The sequence below is a fragment of the Sorex fumeus genome, unplaced genomic scaffold (genome assembly GCF_029834395.1).
Source record: "Sorex fumeus unplaced genomic scaffold, SorFum_2.1 ptg000015l, whole genome shotgun sequence".
Classification (NCBI taxonomy): domain Eukaryota; kingdom Metazoa; phylum Chordata; class Mammalia; order Eulipotyphla; family Soricidae; genus Sorex; species Sorex fumeus.
Genome location: NW_026606072.1, coordinates 9,989,527 through 10,015,709, shown reverse-complemented (window position 1 = coordinate 10,015,709; position 26,183 = coordinate 9,989,527). Strand labels below are relative to the sequence as shown.

At 40.7% G+C, this 26,183-nt stretch overlaps 1 protein-coding gene across 4 annotated transcripts in view; it reads right to left on the bottom strand.

Annotated features, from left to right (window-relative positions):
* Positions 1–26,183, bottom strand: part of GHR (growth hormone receptor) — a 305,006-nt gene that overhangs the window by 56,660 nt on the left and 222,163 nt on the right. The window contains exon 2 of one of the 4 annotated variants that reach the window (XM_056112077.1): positions 23,287–23,448. The exons of the other annotated variants lie outside the window; for them this stretch is intronic. Coding sequence (XP_055968052.1) covers positions 23,287–23,389 — 103 coding nt within the window. The 5' untranslated portion in view covers positions 23,390–23,448. The remainder of the gene's footprint in view (positions 1–23,286; positions 23,449–26,183) is intronic. 4 annotated transcript variants of the gene reach the window in all.

Sequence of the window (26,183 nt, the reverse complement as noted above, 5' to 3'; positions counted from 1 at the left end):
TTTAAAATTTCTTAGGTATTTGTTGCTATAATATGGCAGCTGTGTCATATTTCTTCACACACAGATTTTTCAACCAAGGATGAACATCGCCCTCCACTCCTGGGAGACATCTGGCAATGTCTGGGACAGTTTTGATTGCCTGGTGCTGATGTGGAAATTTGGAAGGTAGAGGCCAGGGATACTGAGAAGCTGCTTGCAATGCACAGGGAAGTCCTCACAACAAACAATGAGCTGATTCAAAATATCAAAGTACAATAGTACAATAGTCAGAATATAAGAACAACCCAAATAGCCAATGATGGATGAATATATAAAGACACTGTGGTATATAGACACAAAAACGAATATTATAACGCTGTAAAATGAGGTGAAAACACAGTAATCTGCTATGATGAGGATGGAACTGGAGCTGTCATGTTAAGTGATATTAGTCAGAGGGAAATGTTACTCAACTATGGAAAATAGAGAGACAAAACAAGGAAGTATATGGTATTGGACAGTGATAGGGGCTGGAGAGATGGTGCAAAGGGTAAGGCACTTTTCTTGCATATGGCCAACCAGAATTTGATCTCAGACTACGTACATTCTCCTGAGTGCCCAGGAGTAATCCCTGAGTGTGGACCCACGAGTAAGGCTTGATCACTGCCACTGCCAGGTGTGGCCCCAAAACAACAATTCCCCTGCCAAAAAACAAACAAATAAAAAAGCCAATCAACCAACCAACAAAAATCATTGCCTTGGGTTGCAAAACTGATTAATAAATTCTGGGGGAGGTATGACAGTTGGACCAGAGGTGACATAAGAACAGTGATGGAGGGTCATGAAAACTTCGGTAACGGTGGGGTACATTGTGTATCAATAACAAACTTTATCACTACTATAACAATATTACATAAACTATAGTAAAAACTAAGATAAAGAAGTAAATTAAAAATTAGTTTTCAAAATTTTAACATTAACATAGAATAAAGAAAGCTCACATAAAAATCAAAATTCTCAATCTCTTCTACTTGTTTATACTTCTACTTTATGTTCAGCAAAACATGTTGCATTTTTAAGGCATTTGCCTTTTTTAAAAAAAAAGAGATATTCAGATCATACATATCATGTTTCAATTAAGTACTTATGAATGCCTATTATGTGTAAAGCATTCTCTCAGGTATAGTAAGAGCCACAAAAATAACTTTTAATACATTTCTGTCTTTGAAGAACACCAGTCTAGTACAGGAAATAGTATAGGTGCCTATGAGAAGTAGCCGATGAAAGTTAAAAATAATAACTGCTTTTAAAAAATTATAGGTATCTTTTGTATTATAGTTTGCACTATAGGTTCTGAAAGGTTGTCATGTATATCCCTTTACCTACTTTCAGCACTCAGTTCTTGTCCATAGTGATCATTTCCAACTATCATTATCATAGTGGTTCCTTTTCCTTCTCTATCCTAACTTCTCCAGTGAGAGAGGGAGAGAGAGACAGAGAGAGAGAGAGAGAGGAGAGAGAGAAAGAGAAAGAAAGAGAGAGAGGAGAGAAAGAGAGAGAGAAGTAAAGTGCCTGTCACAGAGGCTGGGGGCGGGGGTTGGGTGGAGGGAAATGTGGGACACTGGTGGTGGGATATATATACCAGTGAAGGGACAACTGTTAGACCATTGTATGACTGAAACTCAACCATGAAAAATTTTGTAACTGTGTAACTCACAGTGATTCAATAAATAAATAAAATATCACGCAACTCCCTAAATGAAGTAAAAGTCATACCTTAGACAACAATAAATTATTTCATTTGGAAAATGTAAAAAAAAGCACAACATATTCCTAATAATTAGGAATGAAGAGGGAAAGGAAGGTTTCAAAAAGGAGTAGAGAGATGGTGGTGAACTTATTATAATTTGTCTGAGATGAAAACATCTTGATGATCACTGAAATACATATGTTTACAAAGTTAAGTTTACTTGCCCTCACACACACTGCATCAGAATTTTTATTCTGTCAAGATTCTGGGTCTAGGCCATTAAAGACTAAGAAAAAAATTGACTTTTAAACATAGTTTTCCTCAGTTTTATTGAGAAATAATTGACATAAATAAAAGTTCAAACTATATAGCATGATGATTTGATGAGCATGTACTGTGAGAGGGTTAGCACTATAGGCTCAGCTATTGGGCTCTTTATAATTGGACCAGTAGTTCTCAACCTTTGACTGCACATTAGAATAACCTCAGCATCTTGAACAAAATATCTCCCAGAGATCTACTTAATTAGACTGGACTGTGCCTTCTATAACATAGAAAACCTTTCAAGACAGTGTTTTCAGTGTCTCAAGAAAAAAGGTGAACTGAAGACTGTAGCACTGTAGCACTGTCCTCTCATTGTTCATCAATTTGCTTGAGCAGGCACCAGTAATGTCTCCACTGTGAGACTCGTTACTGTTTTTGACATATTGAATATGCCACGGGTAGCTTGCCAGGCTCTGCCATGTGGGCAGGATACTCTCGGTAGCTTGCTGGGCTCTCCGAGAGGGCTGGAAGAGTTGAACCTGGGTCAACCACATGCAAGGCAAACTCCCTACCCGCTGTGCTAAGGATATTAAAAAAAAAAGTCCCAAGTAACTCTAATGTGCAACCAGGGTTAAAAGTCAGGGTTGAATCAGAAGGAGCTTCTGTTTGATTAGTACAGTGAACTGCTTAAGCCAATATAAAGGAAGGTCTCTCTTATGAAAAATGAACAAAATAAGGACTATAAAGGTACAACAGCAGGTGTAAGTTTCTGGCCTAAGCCCAGGATAATGATAAAGAGAACATTGAGTGTATTTGTGCCGACTATGAGAGGAAGACAGTGTAGTGTGATGGGCAGCTCCAGCCATGTGTGATCTTACTGGAGTCTCCCAGGAAGGTCGGGTCTTAAAAATCCCACTTTTCTGGAACATGAACATACTCTCATAGCTGCGTTGCAAGGCTCTAAAGCTGCAATTTCTGGTATATAGGGTGGTAAGTCGGGCAACTATCTGCATGGAGGATCGTGAGCTAATGCCAGACATCAGGACAACTCAGTGCACACAGAAAAAGCATCAGTTGCCTCTAAGGGAAATTGTAACTTCTCCACAGAGCACACCCCACCATTCCTCTGCTGCAGGAACCTTTTTCTGCCCTCAAGGTCCATCTGTTCACTCTTTCTGGGGCCTCAGCTGTTACTGAGATCTGAATTTCATAGAGAGGATTTTCAAATTTGAAAGTGTATAGACATCAACCAGGGAAGCTTGTAGGAAATGCAGGTTCAGGGACAGAGTGACAACACAGAAGATCTGGTGTTTGCCTTGCACATGGCTGATCTGGGTTTTGATCCCTGACACCAATACTGATTCCCCAAGCACCCCAGGAATAAACACTGAGCACAGAGCCAGGAGTAAGCCCTGAGTACTCTCGGGTGCAGCCTTTTTTGTTTCCTTTTTGGGTCATACCCGGCAATGCACAGGGTTACTCCTGGCTCTACACTCAGGAATTACCCCTGGTTGTGTGCTCAGGGGACCACATAGGATGCTGGGAATCAAACCGGGGTTGGCCGTGTGCAAGGCAAATGTGCTATTGCTCCAGCCCCTCAGGTGCAGCCTTTGAAAACAAACAAAATGCAGATTCAGTCCATAGGGCCTGAGATGGTATACACTTAAAAAGCTCCCAAAAGCTGTTGACACTGCTGGTAACCACATTTTGAGGATAATTTTGATATGTGTTATACAATATGGCAGTCACTGGCTACCTGTGGCCACTGAGTACTGGAGATTAAAAGAAGAAATGGAATTTAACATTAAAAAGTTATCATTGAGATTCAATTTGAAAGTGAAAAGGTTAAAAATAATTGATAAATATTTTTCCTTAAAATTTTATTTTAGTATTAAAACATTTCACTTGACTGAAAACTTAGCATTCCAACATGGATGTGCTCTAAAGTTAAAATGTACACTAGATCCTGAAGATTTACTTAAAAACTAATGTAAACTATTTCAATTATAATTGTTTACATGTTGGGCTGAATGAGATCTATTAGTAAAATTAAGTTATAAATTTCTTTTAGCTTTTTTGTTTGTTTTGGGGCCACACCTGGTGGTGCTCAGGGAATACTCCTGGTTCTGTGCTCAGGGATTACTCCTGGTGGGCTTGGAGGAGCACCTGTGGTGCCAAGGAGCTGTATCCCTGGCAAATACCCTACTCACTGTACTATGACTCTGGTCCCTTCAGCTTTTAAAGTGGCAACTTGGAAATTTAAAGTGGTCTCTGTAGTCACATGGTATTTTCATTTGATAGTGTTGGCTTTTATGTTAGAATGATTTCAAAAGAAAAAACATATTTGATTAGGGGGTATGGTGCCGCCAGCAGGTCAATCTGTACCTGTGAGGTGAGTGCATCAGCAGCCTGATGGCAATGTCAGACTTTCAGATACCCCAAAATTGCTGCTGTGCCTTTGGCCAGACCCCAAAAACTTGGGGCAAAGTTTACCAAGAAAGTAAACGGCCAAAAGTTAGGTATGTGGGAGACACACCCACAAAGCACCTCCGGCTCAGCTATATAATTGGAGGCATGGTCTCTCTGGTTCCTGATCGAACTGCTTAATGGCCATGATCCCAGAGTCTCAGAAATGAATCTTGGAACCCAAAGGCTTTTGGCAGAAATGCATCCTGTTCCTGCAGTAGGTTACTGGCTCTGGGCCACTCCAGGTGGGAATAGGTTTCGTGCCTTGGCCTGTTCCCCCTGGTGGCCTGGTGACCACCATCCGCCAGAGGCCACTGGACAGTCAGGTTTGGGCCTGGAGTGATGAGACACACGGGGCCTCACCACATGGGGGTGGAGCCGACTCTTTCTCCCCATCCCAACGAGACCCCGAGTCGCCGCCTACAAACAGTGTCTCTGACTCCTGATCAAGGTGATTAATAGCCATGATACCGGAGACTCAGAAAGAAATCTTGAAACCCAGTAGCTTTTGGCAGAAATGCATCTGGACTGCATATAAGGTGGCCACCAGCTCAGAGCTTATTGGAAAGCCAGGTATGAGCTGGTGGTGACGGGGCAACTGCAGTCTCATGGGAAGGAGGGTGGTACCGGCTCATCCTTCATGCCCTACAGAGGTTACGAGTTGCCCCCCCACAAGTGGCTCTCTGGCATGGCCATGGCTCCAGAGGCAAAAAGACTTAATCCAGAACCCGGCAGCTTGTGGCACAAAAGTGAATGGACCATGAGTTAAACTATGGCTTCATACCTCCCCGGGAGGGAAAGGGTGTTGCTTCCTTCTGCCTTTTCCCCTCCTGGCAGCAAGGTAGCCGCCACCTCAGAGCTTATTGGAAAGCCAGGTATGAACTGGCAGTGAAGGGGCAACTGCAGTCTCATGGGAAGGAGGGCGGTACTGGCTCATCCTTCACGCCCTACTGAGGTCATGAGTTGCCCCCCACAAGTGGCTCTCTGGCTTGGCCATGGCTCCAGAGGCAAAAGGACTTTGTCCAGAGCCCAGCAGTTTGCAGAAGAAAAGTGAATGGACAATGCATTAAACTACAGTGCCATGCCTCCCCAGGAGGGAAAGGGTGTTGCTCCCTTCTGCCTTTTCCCCTCCTGGCAGCAAGGTGGCCACCGCCTCACAGCTTATAGAAAAGCCAGGTACGAGCCGGTGGTGAAGGGGCAACTGCAGTCTCATGGGAAGGGGGGCGGTACCGGCACGTCCTTCACGCCCTACCGAGGTCACGAGTTGCCCCCCACGAGCGGCTCTCTGGCACAGCCATAACACCAGACACACAGAAACCAATCTCGTAATTATCTGGCTCTTTGCAGAAATCCAAAATCGTGGCTGCATGACATTATATGATTCTCATAACCAGCTATAGAAAATAAAATATTTCACAATGCCTTTTCAGCAATTCTGATTATTTGGGGGGGAAATTCTAAACAATAATGGTGCATCTTTTGTCGAAATAATGAATGTAATCAATGTAGAGAAGAGTTAAGTAGAAATCATCTGCCTCACAGGCATTTGGAGGGGTGGGAGGGGGGTATACTGGGGTTCTTGGTGGTGAAAAATGAGTACTGGTGAAGGGAAAGGTGTTTGATCATTGTATGACTGAGACTTAAACCTGAAAGCTTAGTAACTTTTCCCACAGTGATTCAATAAATAAATATAAAAAGAAAAAAAGAAAAAAATTAAGGTGGAGTTCATGCCCAATTGAATCAGTTAATCGGTGGCTGAATAAATAGCAGTACGCCTACAAAATAAAACCCGTATTTGATTAAAAAGAATTCAGAAAATATATCAGGTCTAAACATGGAGGACTTGAAAAAGACACTACACTGGCAAACTGTATATCAAGGTAGAGCATTAACTCCATTTCAAGGAATCCTCACTCCTTCCCCACCCACGCTGCCCCTGCTAACTTGTTCCTAGACAACTCAGATGTTTCATCTAGTTCATGGAAACTTAAAGAGTTCCTCATCAGGAGACCCAACCCAACATTCCTAAGCAAAGCTCCTAATAGTCTAAATGCTTTTTTTTACCTATTTATTTTAAAATACTCCTGTCCTGCCCCTGTTCCAATCTTAGAGCTTTATTAAGTAGGGGCAATATGGAGCAATAGAAAGAGCACTAACCTGAAGCCAACTGGAGTTATGGCTGAATCTCAGGTGTAGAACCAACTAGACGTGTTATATAAATGTTCTAGGTTCCAATTTTCCCATGTGTAGTATGAGAAAAATATCTCCAGGGTTATTGAAAATTAAACCCAATTATTTGCGTAAAGCATTTGGCCCATTTGGGTTCCAACAAAACTCTACCACCAGTGTGTCAGAGAACAAATTCAGCAATTACTTTTTTTTGTGGTGATGGGGTGAACGTTGGCCATACCCAGTGCTTACTTCTGGCTCTGTGCTAAGGGGTCACTCCTGGTGGTGCTCTGGGGGGATCAAATGCAGTGCAGAGTATGGAACTAGGGATCAGCCATGATTGAGGCAAATGTATGAGCCTCTGTAACATGTTTCTAATTCTAGATGCAACAATTCTAATGGATCGGTAGATCGTGACATGTTTATCTACTGATTTTCTAAGTAAATTTTGAGATGTGATGGATTTATTTACTTTTTATTTATTTTTTTTGCTTTTTAGGTCACACCCAGTGATACTCAGGGGTTACTCCTGGCTCTGCATTCAGGAATTACTCCTGTAATTCCTGTGCTTGGGGGGGGGGGGTTCATATGGGATGCCAGGGATTGAACCTGGTTGGTTGTGTGCAAAACAAATGCTCTACCCGCTATGCTATCACTCCGGCCACAGAGGTGTGATGGTTTTATACATTGCACTACTTTACCCCAAAAGTATGTCTCATAATGAGAATTTGAAGCACATGAATAGCTAACTTGGAATATACTTAAGATTAAGCAAATTTTCATAATCTATCAAAAGAAATTATTTTCTTATCTATCAACCTAGTCACTCTTAAATGAAAATCAAATGTAGGTTATGGAGTTTAAAGTTCTCTTCAGGGTTCTATGATAGGGTTTCTCAACTTGGGCATTAAATGGTATTCTGGACCAGATAATTCTCTGTTGTGGGGAGTTTTCCTATGCATCATACGCTATTTTCCATCAGTCCTTGCAAGATGCCAGTAGCACTCTTCCCTCAGTTGTGACAACTGAAATGTCTGTAGACATTGTTTAATGCCCACTAGGGGAACAAAATCAGCTGTGATAAGAATTACTGATCCATGGACTACACTGCTCACCTCAATTACAGATGCAATGATTATACTTCAATTACATTATTACGATTGTTCATTTATTGTTATTAGCTGTGGGGGCCACACTGATGCTCAGGGGCCAGAAGCACTCCTGGAAGTGATGAAGGCACCTCCAGGGTGACTCCCAGATGTACTCAGGGGCAGGGCCTTTTAGATAGAAGACTTGTGTCTACCATTGAGCTACACACCTATCCCTGTACAGTTACACTTAACTTGAATTCACTTAATAACTGAATACACTTTCAAACAATGAAACAATGCTTAGAAGTTCTGTTTAACAACCTCCGACTGAGCACCTATTATAAGCTAAGTTTTTGCTACATGCTTTCTTATGTCATCTTCACAAACTCTTCTGTCCACAATTTTATAATCTTCACGTTCATGGTTCTATACTCTTCTTTTTATGGACATGGAAATTTCAGAAGGATTAGATAATTTTCAGATAAAACACAAGCTAGTGAGTAGCAAAGCTGGGATATGAAATCAAAATTTTCTGAGTTCAAAAATATGAGATTAATACCCAAGAATAGCTGAGATCAACACCAGGAGAATTACTCCATAGCTTAGAGGCCAGCCAGGTATTCTAGGAGAAAGGACAATTCAGATAGAAAAGGGAACACCAAATGGAGGGTGTTTGGAGGATCCTCCTAGGAGGGGAGATGCAGGTTGAAAGTAGACTGGACTGAACATGTTCGCCACTCAATGCCTCTTTTGCTGATCACAACACCCAAAAGGAGAGAGAGAACAAAAGGGAATGCCCTGCCACAGTGGCAGGGGGGGGATGGGGAGATGGGGGGGGAGGGATATTATCCTGGTGGTGGAAAATGGGCACTGGTGGAGGGATGGGTATTTGATCGTGGTATGACCGAGATCCAAGCACAAAAATTTGTAAATCTACAACTGTACCTCATGGTGTTTCACTAATAATAAAAAAATTTAAAAAAAATTAAAAAAAAAAGAAATGGAGGAAAAAATTTTTTTTCTGAGTTCAAAGCTTTCTCCCCATATTCTACATAACTTCAGTTTTATATGAATTTTCTCTTTATGATTAAAGTTACTTTTTTGGCATTAGGCTCACAGATTTATCGACTTCTCTGATCTATTAGATATATTTCAGGAGCTGACTGAAGAGATTAATTATACTTGATTAGAGAAGGTTCTTACTTCATCTTTTACTAAGCATATAGAAAAAAATGCTTATTATCAGAACCCTATGGATTCTCTAAGCAATAGTACTAGATTCCTCTTAGACATGAGAAAAAAAAAGTCCCTGCCTCTGAAGTTTTAAGTTGAACTAGGGAAAAAAGATTTAGATGCATAAAACAATATGAAAATAGAACATTTTGGTATATACTGGAGTAGATATATGAAATTGTATAAAGAAAGAGGTCTGGAGCAGTAGCACAGCGGGTAAGGATCTTGCTTTGCACGTGGCTGATCTGAGTTCAATTCCTGGAATCTCATATGGTCCCCCAAGTCCGCTGGGAATGGTTCTTGAGTTAAGAGCCAGGAGAAACTCCTGAGCACCATTGGGTGTGGGCCCAAAACAAAAACAGAAAACAAAAACAAAAACAGGCAAGACCATACTGGTTTCATACTAGACCATGCAATAGGTCTAGGTTTCATAGACAAGTTCTGATGGAATTGGAATTGAAAATGAAGGGATGGGCCCTGCTGAGACCATGAGTTGCCCCCCACGAGTGGCTCTCTGGCACAGCCATGGCCCCAGAGGCACACGAACCTAAATTGAAACCCAGCAACTTCTGGCAGAAATGTGAATGGACTATGCATTAAGCTACGGTGCCATGCCCACCCCCCCCCCCCATCCCCCGGGAGGGAAAGGGTGTCTGTCTCTTCTGCCTCCCCCCCTGCCCTCCCCCCCCCCCCCCCCCGCTCCTGGCGGCATGGTGGCTGCCACCTTAGAGCTTGTTGGACAGCCAGGTATGAGACAGCAGTGACAGGGGCAACTGCGGCCTCATGGGATGGGGTGGGGAAGTGGAAACAGCACTTCCTTCTTGCCCTGCTGAGACCACGAGTTGCCCCCCATGAGAGGCTCTCCAGTAAGGCCATGGACCGAGAGGCACACAAACCAATCTCTGAACTATTCGGCTTTTGGCAGAAATCCCTCCAGACTTAATTAGTAAAATATCAGAAATCTGAAATTGTGCAGCCGCTGCCGTGGCCACGCAACATCACATGGTCTTCATAACCAGCAATAGAAAACAAATTATTTCACGATGCTTTTTCAGCAGGTTTGATTGTTGGAGGAAAAGTCCAAATAATAATGGTGCATCTTTTGTCGAAATTATGAATGTAATCAAAGTAGAGAGAGAGTTAATCTGGAAATCATCTGCCTCACAGGCATGGGAAGGGGTGGCATGGGGGGTATATTGGGGTTCTTGGTGGTGGAAAATATGCACTGTTGAAGGGATAGGTGTTTGATCATTGTATGACCGAGACTTTGTAACTGTTCTCACGGTGATTCAATAAATAAATTTTAAAAAATAAGAAAATGAAGAGACAAAAAATGAGGATGCAGTCTAGGAAACTATTTATAACAGGTAACATACTTTGAAATCCACTGCTGTGAATTAAGAGAAGAGGTTAGATGTATATTGGCAAGTTCTTACTTATTTATCAGTGGGCAGTAATACATTGGTCATGTGGTACAGTGGTACAGTGGTAAGATCCTTGTTATGCATGTGACCAAACTGGGGTTCAATTTCTGGAATTGCATGATGTGTCCTGAGTAAATAAGGTGTCATTTTTTCTCAAGGTCACTCATGGACACAGAGCCAGGAGTAAGCCCCAAGTGTAGCTGGGTGTGGCTCAAAACCCTAAAATAATAAAAAATAAAATCCATTGGCTAACTCTTAAGAAGTAAGGGAATAACATAATGGTCCACATTTGCCTCTCTCTCTTCCAAGTTAAAACTTCTGCTCACTTCTAACTAAAAATGAAAGCCAGATAAACAACATAGTAGAGTTAGAGAAGTAACAGTTATTTCAAACATAAAAGAGAATTCTGAGCAGATGACTCTGGCATTTTCAAAGAGAAAACAGCTTATGTGAGTCACATGTTCTTTGAGCTGGAGGAGGCCTCGCCTTGAGAGTTAGCTACACCCATGATTTCATTTTACAGATGAAGAAAATGATGTTCATAAATAAGATAAGTGAATTGCCTAACTTTATATGCCTGATAAGCCAGACTACTTTCACGTAGTTGAAAATCATGGTCACTGTACATTGATGGTCTCTTGATTATTATTAAGATGCCTTTACTTCAGATCTACCAACATCTAAGGCTTTAACCTTAGAGGTGAAGTGTCATATGTCTTGAGTGAAGCAAGCTTGGTTCTGAGTCCTAGATCCCATGACGGTATCAAAGCTGAGGGTCATAGCAATGAGGAAAATATATTCTTCATTTTGAAAGCTTATAAGAAATAAAATGAAACTTACACTATGCTATGAATTAGTGTTACCTCAACAAAAAAGAAATAAAATGACTATTTTGAACACTAACAATTATGTCATGAGTACAGAAATCATTGCACAACCAACCTATTTTATTACAATAGCTGTGAATAAACAGATGCCTAGTCATTAGGAAACAAAAAAGTTACCTGAATAATGTGAAAATTTCCATAAACATTAAGCTCTTGCATGCTTTCAAGCATTCTTGAAGAAATTGTGGTTATTGTATGCTGTGTTAAAAAATAAATTCGAGTTTCCTCCTTAAACACAGTAGGGTTTTAACAGCTGTGATAAACTACAGCAACACTGAATTGTATAACCACTGACTAGGTAGATAGGACAATATTTCATATATTTCCAGAATCTGTTTCTTGGCTGTCAGAGGCAAAGTGATAATCAGAAGATTAGAAGTGCCCAGTAATGAAGATAGGTCAGGGAAGAGACCTGCAAGAAATTGCACCACAGGAACGAGGAACATTCACAGAAACAAAATGTATATTAGCTAAAGCATTTTGTAAATACTGAGTGCATGCTTTTCATGTGGAAGCCCTGGATCAATCCATCACATCACATGGTCTGAGCAGTGCTGAGAGAAATCCCCAGGCTAGAAATCACCACCAGCATTATTGGGCATAGCCACCCCCAAATATACACACAAACAATATTTGCAATGTTGGACTTTGAGAAGTTAAAGGTCTCACCAAAGAAACTAGTAAGAAATAGAGGTGGGGTTTGCATCAGACATCTGAAATTTATGCCTAATGTACTTTCAACTGCCCCCTATTACTCCTATTATAACTATTACTTAGTTATAAAATTCAGGGTACCATTGGTAAACAGATGAGAGAAAAAGTTAAAGGTACAGCAGAGATAAACAAAGAGGAAAAAAGTAGTATGTATGTAAAAAAGGCAATATGCAAGCATTGTCAGCAACTACTAAATCAAGTTACAATGACTTGTCAAGTTAAAAAGGAGTGTAAAGGAATCTTCCCAAATTGATGACTTAGCACTTTTGAAGTTGAACATAAAGGTAAGGTAAAGGTAAAGGCCCCCCCGTTGATCGTCGATTTGCTCGAGTGGGCCCAGTAACGTCTCCATTGGAGACTTTGTTGTTACTGTGTTTGGCATATCGAATACTCTCGGTAGCTTGCCAGGCTCTCCAAGAGGGGTGGAGGAATCGAACTCGGGTCGGCCATGTTGGCCGCTTGTAAGGCGAACGCCCTACCGAAGTTGAACATAAAGAAACATGAAATAATCACTTGGTTCAGACATGAACACAGAGTTCTTATCTGAAGAGAAATTTTAAAGAATCATCAGCAGTGACAAGTGGTTGGATCAGCTGTTTAGTGTCACATCTCCCACAGATGTTGGAAGCTATTGGCTCATGGAGCAATGGTTCAGCACAGACTTAATTAGAAGTCACAGTTGCTAATCTTGCCACACTTCACGTATCACCCAGGATCCCCAGGGCAGCTCTCAACAGCCATAATTATTAATGGAATGCTATTTCAAAACACATATCCTCAATCTCTCCATGACAATGCTTCCTATCTTTTACTCTATTTTTTTCCTCATTAAAAGTTTTCATTTTAGGAATCATGATTTACAATATTGATATGCAGAATTTCAAGCAAAAAACATTCCCACATCACACCCTCCACCAGTGTCGGTTTCCCCCCACCAAGTCCTACCTCCCTAATATCCTACAATGATATGCTTCTTATTAAAGACAAGAATGAACTCCCTCATTATGTGGTATATAAAGTAACACAGTAAAGAAATAACAAATAGTCAAGGCAACAAACAGAAACCGAGGACTGGTCTTGAGGAAGCTTTTCCCATCCTTTACTCTGGATGAAGAGTTCTACATCAAGATATGTGAAGAGATAAAGTAGCACAGTGGTAAGAATGGCAGAGTCAGATGTCTGGGTTTGAATCATGGCTCTGAACTTCTTAGCTATGTCTATCTTGGGTAATTCACTTATTTCTTTATGCCACAGTTTCCTCATCTTTTAGATAAGGGTAATTATAACTATCTCATGTTCATTATGAAAACTATTATTGAATTTAAATAGGCAAAGTGCTTAGACTGCCACACGGTAAACACTATAGACATACTAATACTTAATACTTTACTTTTAGGTCATAAGTCTAAAGATGAAAGTCTGTAATACCCAAACTGAAACAATCTCCACCCCTTGCTTCTTTCAGTGATTAAAATCTTTACAATTTTGCATCAAAATGATAACTTTTTAAGTCTTTTAAGAACTACAATAATAATTTCTTCTTAACAAGAGAACATTTTGGCTTCTCTGTATTGTGAACAGTACTAAAATCCACTTAGGTCAAGGAAATCATAGGTTTAGAAAAAGAGAATAAGTAAGAGTGTGGTCTGTAAAAGTTGGCATCCATCAGAGTAGAGACCCATCTGACACTCAAGCCATACCATCAGAGTCTGCAATTTTGAAAATTCATGCTATAGCAGTTTCACCACTTTTGAAGATCATGTTTTATTTTCCAAGGTAAAAAAATGAACTAAAGTTCAAGATTTGAATATTTGAAAGCTCAGAATAACCTAATTGTTATTATTACTTGTGATTCCAGAACTATCATTTTCTTTAATTTCCTGTAAGTTTTGGGATTTAGATAATATCCTTTTTCTTTTACTTTTTAAACGAATAACAGTGAGATACACAATTACAAAATTGTTCATGATTTAGTTTCAGTCATACAATGGTTCAACACTGGTCCCTTCACCAATGTACATTTCCCACCACCAATGTTCCTAGTTTCCCACATGCCCCCCCAATCCCTCCCACTTCTATGGCAGGCACTCATCTCTCTCTCTATCTCTCCCCCCGCCCTTTTGGGCATTATGATTTGCAATACAGATACTGAAAGATTATCATGTATGTTCCTTTACCTACTTTCAAAACTCAGTTCTTGTCCAGAATGATTATTTCCAACTATTCTCCGACCCTCTCGGAGAGCCCGGCAAGATACCGAGAGTATCTCGCCCGCACGGCAGAGCCTGGCAAGCACCCCGTGACGTATTGGATATGCCAAACACAGTAACAACAAAGTCTCCAATGGAGACGTTACTGGGCCTGCTCGAGCAAATCGATGAACAATGGGAGGACAGGACAGTGACATTTATTATTGTCATACTGGTCCCTTCTCTATGTGTGGATAGCATTTTACTCAATTATTTTTTCAGTTTTTTTTTTTTTTGGGTCCCAGCCGGTGATGCACAGGGGTCACTTCTGACTCTGCACTCAGGAATTACTCCTGGCGGTGCTTGGGGGACTATATGGGATGCTGGGAATTGAACCCAGGTCAGCTGTTTGCAAGGCCCTACCCGCTGTGCTATTGCTCCAGCTCCTTACTCAATTTTTTTTAAAAATTTTTTTATTAGTGAAACACCATGAGGTACAGTTGTAGACTTACAAACTTTCGTGCTTGGGTCTCAGTTATACAATGATTGAGTACCCATTCCTCCACCAGTGCCCATTCTCCACTACCAATGATCCCAGTAGCACTCCCACCCCCCTTCCCCGACCATCCCCTCACCACCCCTCCCCACCTTTGTAGAAGGGCATTTCCTTTTGCTCTCTCTTTCCTTTAGAGTGTTGTGGTTTGCAATAGAGGTATTGTCCTTACTCAATTCTTGTAGTAGGAAGTTTTCCTGGATATAATTTTGAATCATTCCCTAACTCCACAAATCTTGGTCTGTATGAAATCTGGGCTTTAGCACAACTATACAATGAGACAGCACCTGTATATTTCTTTTTGAATGGTACCATATAAACAAAAGCGATTGAATCATGCTCAGAAATATTTTTCTATAAAACTCATATAATTTAAAATAATCCCTTTTGGGAAGCTACTTTAACAAAAAACATTAAGCTTAATACAAGACTAAGTTAAATATATTATCAGGTTTACAACTGCACTGTACTGCACTGCCATCCTGTTGTTCATTGATTTGCTCCAGCGGGCCTAGTAAAGTCTCCATTGTGAGACTTTACTGTGTTTGGCATATTGAATCCATCACAGGTAGCTTGCCAGGCTTTGCTGTGCAGGTGAGATACTCTCGGTAGCCTGCTGGGCTCTCCAAGAGGGGCAGAGGAATCGAACCTGGGTCAGCTGGGCCGGGCATGTGCAAGGCAAACACCCTACCACTGTGCTATTGCTCCACCCCAGGTTTACAACTACACTTTAAAAATTATTTGTGGGGGTATGGTGCCGCCAGCAGGTCAATCTGTACCTGTGAGGTGAGTGCATCAGCAGCCTGATGGCGCCTTCAGACTTCCAGATACCCCAAAATGCTCCTGAGCCTTTGGCCAGACCTCAAAAACTTGGGGCAAAGTTTACCAAGAAAGTAAACGACCAAAAGTTAGGTATGTGGGAAACACACCCACAAACCACCTCCGGCTCAGCTATATAATTGGAGGCATGGCCTCTCTGGTTCCTGATCGAACTGCTTAATGGCCATGATCCCAGAGACTCAGAAACAAATCTTGAAACCCAGCGGCTTTTGGCAGAAATGTGTCAAGTCCCTGCAGTAGGTTACCGATGCTGGGCCAACCCAGGTGGGAATAGGTTTCGTGCCTTGGCTGTTCCCCCTGGTGGCCCAGTGGTCGCCATCCTCCAGAGGCCACTGGACAGTCAGGTTTGGGCCCTCTGTCACGAGACACGCAGGGCCTCACAGGATGGGGGTGGAGCTGGTCCTGTCCTCCCCATACCAACAAGACCCCCAAGTCATCGCCCACGAATGGCCTTTCTGGCTCCTGATCAAGTTGCTTAACGGCCATGATCCCAGAGACTCAGAAACAAATCTCGAAACCCAGTGGCTCTTGGCAGAAATGTGTCCGGACCCTGCAGTAGGTTACTGTTGCTGGGCCACCCCAGGGGGGAAAGGGTGCTGTTCCTTTGCCTGCTCCCTCTTGGTGGCTCGGTGACCACCATCCTCCAGAGGCTATTGGACAGTCAGGCTTGGGCCTGCAGTGATGAGACACGGAGGGCCTCATGGGATGGGTGTGGAGCCGGTCCTTTTCTCCCAACTCCAACGAGACCCCAAGTCATCACCTGCGAACAGCCTCTCTGGCTCCCGATCAAGCTGCTCAATGGCCATGATCCCAGAGACTTGGGAGCAAATCTCAGAACCCAGCAGGTTTTGGCAGAAATCCCTCCAGATTTAAGTGTTAAGATTTTGGAATTTCAAAATCGTGGGGCCACTACTGAGCCATGTGACATCATATGTTATTCATAACCAACAATAGAATACAAATTGTCTACTGTTGCCTTTTCAGCAAATCTGAGTGTTGGGGTAAAATATCAAATAATAATGGTTGGTCTGGTGTCAGAATATTGAATGTGATCAAAGTAGAGAGAGAGAGAGAGAGTAATGTGGAAATCATCTGCCCCACAGGTAGGGGGAGGGTGTGGGATGGGGGCATACTGGGATTGTTGGGGGTGGAGAATGGCACTGGTGAAGGTACGGGTGTTTCATTGTATGACCGAGACTTAAACCTGAAAGCTTTGTAACTGCTCTCATGGTGATTCAATAAATAAGATTATAAAAAATGAAAAAAAAAAGTAAGGTGGAGTTCATGCACAATTCAGTCAGCTAATCGGTGGCTGAATAAATAGCAGTAGTACTCCTACATAAAAAAATTATTTGTATTGGATGGGACATCATAAGATCAGCTAATAAAATTGTTCCTTTTATATATCTATTTAAATATTCCTCCACCCCTCTTGGAGAGCCCAGCAAGCTACCAAGAGTATCTCGCCTGTACGACAAAGTCTGACAAGCTACCCGTGATGTATTTGATATGCCAAACACAGTAACAAGTCTCACAATGTTACTGGGCCCGCTCAATCAAAATTGATGAACAATGGGAGGACAGTGACAGTGATTTAATTTTTAATGTATATATTTTATTTTGTAGTTCAGTGGTCCCTTTTAATAAAAAACTGTCATATATCTTATAGATTGATAATAGATAATATTGTAATTTCTTCTTTATAGGGGTCACCTTAACAGTGCTTAGGGGCTGGGGAAACATGCCAGGATTGAACCCAAGGGCTCACTTGCTAGGCATGTGCTCCACCACTTGACCACTTGACAGATGTAATGGGGTGGGGGAAGAAGAAGTGGACGAACAGAGAGAAGCAAGACAGAAAACCAGTTCGGCATGTCAATGTAAGAAATATATCCACTAGTTTCTCGGTGTTCCTTGCTACAGCACGGGTTCAGCTTAGAGAGATGTGTTTCTTTTGGTTCATTTGTATATGCAAACTTAACAACCTTGATGTGCTTTTCTCAATTTCCTACTAGCAACAAGTGGCCATGTGCCGAGGTTCTGTTTCATTTCCACCACTGCATAGGGTAATCCACTCAAAACCTGATACAGGCTTGAGTGTCTGGGAGTTCCCCAACCCACTTTTGATTTGAAAAATGCTGGGAAGATACTGGAAAGACTGAAGATGCAGCTGAGTGGAGAATGCAAGTTCATCATCAAACTGTATCTGAATCTGGTGAGAACCAGGCACACCATAGGGGAACATGTGAGCAGTCTGACTTATTCAGAATTCAGTCATAAGACTCTCCACATCTTTGAAAGCCTTCCAGAATAATTCTAGGGATCCTTAAAGCACAAGCAGGGCCCTTTTTATTAGTATGGAGAAATCTGGCAAATTCTATTCCTATGATCTCTTTCCTCTGTTCACATCTCCACATTCTTCCAGAAAGTCTTCATAGAGCAGGTTAGATGATAAGTCCAATAAAGACTTTAAAATCACCTTGAAGTTTATAGCTGGAAGCTAATAAAGGTGACCTGAATTTACAATGCTTGGAAGGTTTCTTGGTTAAAGGCTATTAAAAATCTTTACTTGGAGAATCTGATTCAGGGTTCTAAAGGAGTAACCACAATTACAGCATCATGTGCTGCTATGATTGCTAATTTATTGTCTAATTTATTGTCACATATATTGATCTCATAGATTTCATTGCAATTATTAGCATATGATTGCAAAGTAATGACATCATTTTAATCACTATGTTAGCATATAATTATATCATTTTTTCTGTTTTTGGGGGGAGCCACACCCAAAAGTATTCATTCTGGCTCTGTGTTCTTGGGTCATTGCCAGTGTTCCAGGGGATGACCATGAAGTACTAGCTGATATACAAAGCCTGCTCTGCATGCATTCAGCCCACTAAACTATCTCTTTGTTCCACACTTATATATTTAAATAAGACTAATTTTACAAGTTGGGGCCAGAGAGATAGGTGTTGCCTTTTATGTGCTTGACATGGGTTTGATCCCAGGCACCACATATGACCCATGAGCCCCACCAGAAGTGATCCCTGAGCACAAAGCCAGGAGTAAGCCCTGAGTACTGCAGTGTATGGTCATTTTTTTTTTTTGCGAAGACAAAACCATTTCTGAACTTTATTGTCAGACTATTCACTTATATGGTTCCGCTTTCCATTATTCAGGCTTATCTAAAAATTCTGATAGGATTGTATATATGTATATATAAAAGTATATGTGTATGTAAGAGAAGCCATAGAAAAATGTAAAAATTACTCAGAATACCACTAATAAGAAGGTCATGAAGCCAGCCTTTTAAGACCTTTCTTTAGTCTCAATTTCCTTGACTTTTCTCAATTAAAAATATGTATAAAGTGGAGCTGGAACAATAGTACATTGGGTAGGGCATTTGTTTTACATGTGGCCAACCTGGGTTTGATCCCCAGCATCCCATATGGTTCCCCAATCCCTGGCATCTTATATGGTCCCCCTGATTCCTGGCATCCCATATGGTCCCACCAGGAATAATTCTTGAGTGCAGAGCCAGGAGTAAGCCCTGAGCATCACCAAGTGTGGCCAAAATGAAAAAAAAAAGCCAAAAAAGAAGCTTAGTACTTAGCTCAGGAAGGGCATTTTTCTTTTATTTTAAATTTTTTAATTTAATTTTATTCAGGCTGGAGCGACAGCACAGCAGGTAGGGCATTTGCCTTGAACACGGCCAACCTGGGTTCGATTCCTACGTCCCTCTTGGAGAGCCCAGCAAGCTACCGAGAGTATCCTGCCTGCATGGCAAAGCCTGGCAAGCTCCCTGTGACATATTTAATGTGCCAAAAACAGTAACAACTTTCACAATGGAGATGTTGCTGGTGCCCGCTTGAGCAAATCGATGAACAATGGGAGGACAGTGCTACAGTGCTACATATATATCGGTAGGGCGTTTGCCTTGCACACAGCCAACATGGTCAACTGGAGTTCGATTCCTCTGCCCCTATCGGAGAGCCTGGCAAGCTACCCGTGAGGTACTCGATATGCCAAACACAATAACAACAAGTCTCATGATGGAGACATTACTGGGCCCGCTTGAGCAAATCGATGAACAACGGGAGGACCGTGATATATATATATATATATATATATATATATATATATATATATATATATATATATCAGGTATCATCACTTCTTAAAAGTGACTGCATATTGTGCCATTTTCCAGCCCACCTCTTTTTACAACATATTCAAAATGGGACTGCGAAATTAGGTGATTACTCATAGACCGTATTCCTCAAAGTAACTCTATGATAAGAACTGTTTGACTTTGAAGTTTTTTTTTTAATAGTGAGATATCATGAGGTACAGTTGCAGACTTACACATTTTGTGTTTGGGTTTCAATTATACAATGATCAAATACCCATTCCTCCACCAGTGCCCTGTATGGTCATTTTGACTATGTTGATTCTTCCAATCCATGAACAGGGGATGGTCTTCCATTTTCTATGTCCTCTTTATTTCTTTTGATGGGTGTTGGTTTGGGTCATGCCCAGAAGTGATTCAAACTTATTCCTGGCTCTGTGGTACAGATAGTGCTTGGGGAACCATATGAAGTGCAGGGAATCAAATTAGGGTTGGTCTAGTGCAAGGTTAAGTGCCCTAACCCCTATATTACCTCTCCAGCCCTGTTTCTTTTGTTAGTGACTTATAGTACTTAATGTATTAGTCCGTCACATCTTTGTTAAACTGACTCCTATGCACCTAATATTTTTGAATATCTTTAACTGGGGTTGCTTCATGGTTTCTGTCTTCTATTATTTGCATATAAAATGTTTGCATATAAAGTACAACTGATTTTCATATGCTTATTTTTGCAGCCTGCTACTTATTTTAACAGGTTCTGATTAGTCATTTCATCTCACTGAGTTTTTTTTTGACTGTTTGTTTTATGCACAAGAAAATGCTTGTCCAGAGTAGGGAAAAAAGGCTCAGGGAACAAATTGTAACTTTCCAGATGTCTGTTTTCTACAGCACTTCAAAGAGAACCAGTCTTTTTGGCTTAGAGGTTTTATGACATCTGTAGTACTTTTCAAAATCAAGTGACCACCATTACTTCGATAACATTTTTTGCTGAATATTTATTTTCAATCTATTTCCCAGACCATAATTTTATTTTAATTATTATAATTATTTTACAAATAGTCCTTATTTTTTTGATGAAATTCCAGAGAGGTACCCCTTTTTTATTCAAAAGGATCTCAGATCTTGGGTTTGGTGTATTTACATACTTTCCCTTGTGTTAGTAAAATGTTAACTTTCTAAATCACATATTTTCAGAGCTGGATAGAACAGAGAAAGGAAACTAATACAAGTCAGTGAAAATTTTCATACAAGCCTATTAAAGTAGGTACTATTTACCCCTGTTTACAGATTGTTGGTTTAGGGCTCAGAGGTTAAGTGACTTGACCAAAATCACCCAGCTAGTAAGCAACAAGTGTCGGAATTCAAGACGTATTTCTTTGATTTGGTCTTAGTGCTCTGGAAAGGCTTCTGAGAGGACTGCTTTTTTGAGGGTATTTTTTCAAGTACTTTCATTTGAGGGCAATTTTAGAAAAAACAGTTGTGCACTTTTTTATTTTAGTTTAATATTTTTGAGTCATCATGAGATACAGAATTACAAAGCTGATCATGGTTGGGTTTCAGATATACAGTGTTCCAACCCCCATCCCTCCACCGGTGTACAGTTCCCACCACCAATGTCTCCAGTTTCTCTCCTCCCACCACCCTATCCCCAGACTGTTCTCTGTGGCAGGTACTTTTCTTCTCTCTGTCTCTGTCTCTGTCTCTCTCTCTCTCCTTCTCTCTCTCTCTCTCTCTCTCTCTCTCTCTCTCTCTCTCCTCTTTAGGGCATTCTAGTTTGCAATATAGATACTGAGAGGTAATTATATTTGCTCCTTTACCTGTTTCCAACATGCAGGTATTATCCAGAGTATCATTTTCAGCTCTCTTTTCATGGTTGTCCCTTCTCTGTCCCAAACTGCCTTCTCTCCCAGCATTCGAAGTAGGCTAACCATGGACCAATTCTCCTGGCCCTTGTTTCTACTACCCTGGGTATTGGTCTCATTCCTACAAATGAGTGCACCCATATGTGAAGGTTTAATATCCAAGATATACAAGGCAATGGTAGAACTTTACAAAAAAAAATCCAACCCATATTAAAAATGGGGAGAAGAAATAAAATAGAAACTTTTTCAAAGAATAAATACAAATGGCCAAAACACATATAAAATGCTCTACATCACTGATCATCAGGGAGACACAAATCAAAACAATAATGAGATATAAGCTCACACCACAGAGACTGGCACACATCAAAAAGAACAAGAGAAATCAATGCTGGTGTAGATGCGGGGAGAGAGGGACTCTTTTTCACTGTTGGTGGGAATGCTGATTGGTCCAGCTTTTTTGGAAAACAATGTGGGCATTTCTCAAAAAACTAGAAATTGAGCTTACATAAGACCCAGCAAAACCACTTCAGGGAAAATACCCCAGACTCCCAGAAACACACAACAAAAATGCTACCTGCACTTCTATGTTTATTGCAGAACTATTCACAATAGCCAGAATCTGGAAACAACCCAAGTGCCCAAGAACAGATGACTGATTAAAGAAACTATGGTACATCTATACAATGGAATACCATATAGCTGTTAGAAAAGATGAAGTCATGAAATTTGCTTATAAATAGACATGGGAATACCATGGTGAGTGAACTGAGTGAGAAGGAAAGTTGTGCACTTTGAACCTCTCAGATAAAAAAAATATTATAATTACTGACTCTGAGAACATGAAATATCGGCTAGGCTCTTAAGAGACAATCTTTTTGCTTATTTTTGTTTATTTATTTATTTTTGGAGGGGTCAGACGTGGGTGTGCTCATGGCTTACTCCTGGCTCTGTGCTTAGGGATCACTTTGGTGGGTCTCTAGGAACCATATGGGGTGCTGGGGATGGAACCCAAGTCTGCTGCATGAAAAGCAAGTACATTGCCTTTTCGACGTACAAGATACAGATGTTAAAGTCTAAAGGTATTCGATATTAAAGTCTGGTGAGATGCTACAAAATAAGCAATTATCCACAATTCAGGCCTTCAGGCAGATGTCATACATCTTCCAGCTAGACTAGGCAAAGCATTAGTTTTTTTTTAAATTTATTAATTTATTGAATCACTATGGGAAAAGTTACAAAGCTTTCAGTTTTAAGTCTCGGTCATGCAATCATCAAACACATTTCCCTTCACCAGTACTTATTTTTCACCAAGAAGAACCCCAATATACCTCCTTCCCAACCCTCCCAATGCCTGTGAGGCAGATGAATTCTAGTTAACACTCTATCTACTTTGATTAGATTCACAGTTTCGACAAAAGATGCACTATTATTATGTAGAGCTTACACCCCCAAATGAGACCTGTTGAAAAGACATTCTGAAATAATTTGTTTCTATAGCTGGTTACAAAAATCAAATGATTTTGGATTTCTGATATTTTACTTATTAAGCCTGGAAGTATTTCTGCCGAGAGTAAGATAATTATGAGACTGGGTTCTGTGGCTCTAGAGCTATGGCCCTGCCAGAGAGCCGCTTGTGGAGGGCAACTCGTGACCTCGGTAGAGCGTGAAGGATGAGCCCAGAACGCCCCCCTTCCCATGAGGTTTCAGTCGCCCCTGTCATGACCGGTTCATACCTGGCTTTCCAGAAAGCTCCAAGGCGATTTCCATCTTGCTGTCCAGAGGAAAAATGGCAGAAGGGAGCAACATCCCTTTCCCTCCGGGCAGGCATGGTGGCATGGATTAATGCATAGTCCATTCACTTTACTGCCGCAAGCTGCCGGGTTCTGCATTAAGTCCTTGTGAGGCAAAGCATTAGTTTTCTGGATTTGTTAACATAGTTTATTAGCTACATCATCAATTTCCAGAGGAGAGCCTGGTTATGTGAGACTCAGTGGCCCCCCATTATTCTGTCTAAAGCAAACACAATTTCCTGCACAAAACTCAGAATTCTATGATTTACAGGATCCTACGATACTTCCAAGAGCTTGCACATCTTTGTTACATTAGATCCCCATGAAGGTGAGAGTATAACTATAAATAGTTCCTGTTTTCAAAAATAAAAGAAACAGGCTCCAAGAGGTCTACTTTTGGGTTGTTGAAGTAGTTGTTTATTTTGTTGTTGTTGCTGGGAAACTCTGTTCTTTAAATTTGAAAAAAAAAATACTTAGAGAAAAACACAACTTTAAGTTTACATTCCAATGAGCTGACAAATGGGCAGTTATCTATACTCTAGTTAAGATATAGAACACTGTCTAATTTACTGTGGTATCTCATCTAGGACCACTGGCCATAACTATAAAGGAGAAAATAAAAGAAAGGCATATTCAAGGAAATAAAAAAGTTTAGTCAAAAATGTAAGAAAATGATACTCCTGGGGGAAAAAAACCCTTAGGCACTTGTTATACAACATGAAAGGTCCTTTGAAAACCAGTGGGAGGACTGTTTTATCTATGTGTGCTTCTCATGGTTATATTCATGCTTTCTTTAGGTTGGTAAGTGTCTCTCCACACTGCACTTTCATATAAGACTTCTAGAAACAGGAGAAACTTAAAAGCACCCGATTTTTCTCTTTATTTCACCTTACTTGTTGAGTTTACTACACTATCGATTATCATACTACAAAGCTCTGGGTTTCCTGTGAGCTAATTAGTCTTATTCATATAAAGAAAGGGCCCTAATCTCATCTTACACTGCACAGTGCATTTTAGTGTTTACTTAGACGGTTCTAAACCATAATGTTATAATTATACCATTCTTGCAGAGGCAGCACCCATATGTTATAATTATAGTGAAGTTAAGGCTATGATTATAGTGTGCTAAAGAGGATGAAACTTTTATTTTAAGTGATATTTACCTCCTCTGTTGAGAACAGGAATAAGTGGTAGTGGAAGGGTCACACACTTAATATGCTTCTTTCTTTGAATAGGAATTTCAGAACCCAAGAGTTATAAAATAAAACATCCAAACCCCAATATGAGCAAATATAGAAGATTTATTCCTAGTCAGGTTTAAATGACTCCTCATTTGAAAATCTAGGTGTACAAGGGAACAGAAGTTAAGCTGTTAATGGTTATAAGTTACAGGAATATATATATATATACATATATAAGTATATATACATTTATATAAAAATGTATATATATATTCCTATTATATATATAGGGTTATAGGGACATTTTCAATTGTTCTGTCCTGTGAATAGCCCCATGCACAAATCAGTTGTAGGACTGATATTGCTGAGGCATATGGTTAAGTAAGGCTCTGAACCTACAGGATAATGACTCATCCAAGTGCAAGGAGCAGCTCTGTTTTATGGGACCATCCATTCCTTTAAGACACATTTCTTTATCTCCACTCTGGGTCAGGTCTAGGCACTATGTACATAGTAAGTAACAAAGTACACATGTCTTCTTATAGACCTTAATTCAAATGTCTGCCAGGCCTGTATTTTGTTGTTCTGGGCAAATCAAAAGAAGGCTTTGACAAGTGATTGTGGGGAGAGGGCAGCTAGGATAGAGAAGGGACTACTATGTCAATGATTGTGAGAAATGATCACTCTGAAGAAGAACTGAGTGCTAAAAATAGGTAAAAGAACAAACTTGATAACCTTTAGTATCTGTACTTCAAACCATAATGCCCCTCCAAAGAAAGAGAGAATGAGAGAGAGAAAGAAGAAAAGTGCTTGCCATACAGGCAGTTTGGGGGGAAGGAAAGGGGGGGAAGAGAAACTGGGGACAATGGTGGTAGGAAATGTACACTGTGGAACACTGTATGACCGAAACCCAAACATGAACAATTTTGTTACTGTGTATTCCATGGTGCCTCAATTAAAAAAAAGGATTTTGGTTTTTCCATGGGTGTTGTAAAATCCCCCGAAATAGCTGGAGTGTTAAGAGCTTCAGTGAGCAGAAAGTCACCGCGTGAACTTTTCTTTCCATATGAATATAGATTCTATCTGACAAAGAGATTTGTCTGTCTATCTGGGTATCAGGGTGATATCTGCCTCATAGAAACTGTTTGGGAGTGTTTTCTTCAATTTCCTGGAAAAGCTTGATAAGGCTTGGCAGTAGGTCCTCTTTAACATTCGAAAGAATTCACTAGTGAATCCATCTGAGCCTGGGCTTTGGTTTTGGGGAAGACTTTTGATTAACATCTCAGTTTTCTTGATGGTGATAGATCTGTTCAGGTATTCCAAACAAAGAGAGGATGAGAAGTGAGTTGTTCACTGATTTTCTTGAGTGGGCCCAGTAATGTCTCCACTGTGAGACTTTGTTGTTACTGTGTTTGGCATATTGAGTATGCCACTGGGACCTTGCTAGGCTTTGCCGTGCAGCGAGATACTCTCGGTAGCTTGCCGGGCTGTCCGAGAGGGGCGGAGGAATCGAACTCGGGTTTGAGAGAGTCAGGAATATTTGATATATGTATACAGAAGTTTTGTCTGCCAGGGCTTTGACATGGACAGCGGTATAGACAGCCACTTCATTTCCAAGTCACTCCTCACCACCGGCCCAAAGCCTCTGGTATAGTTGTT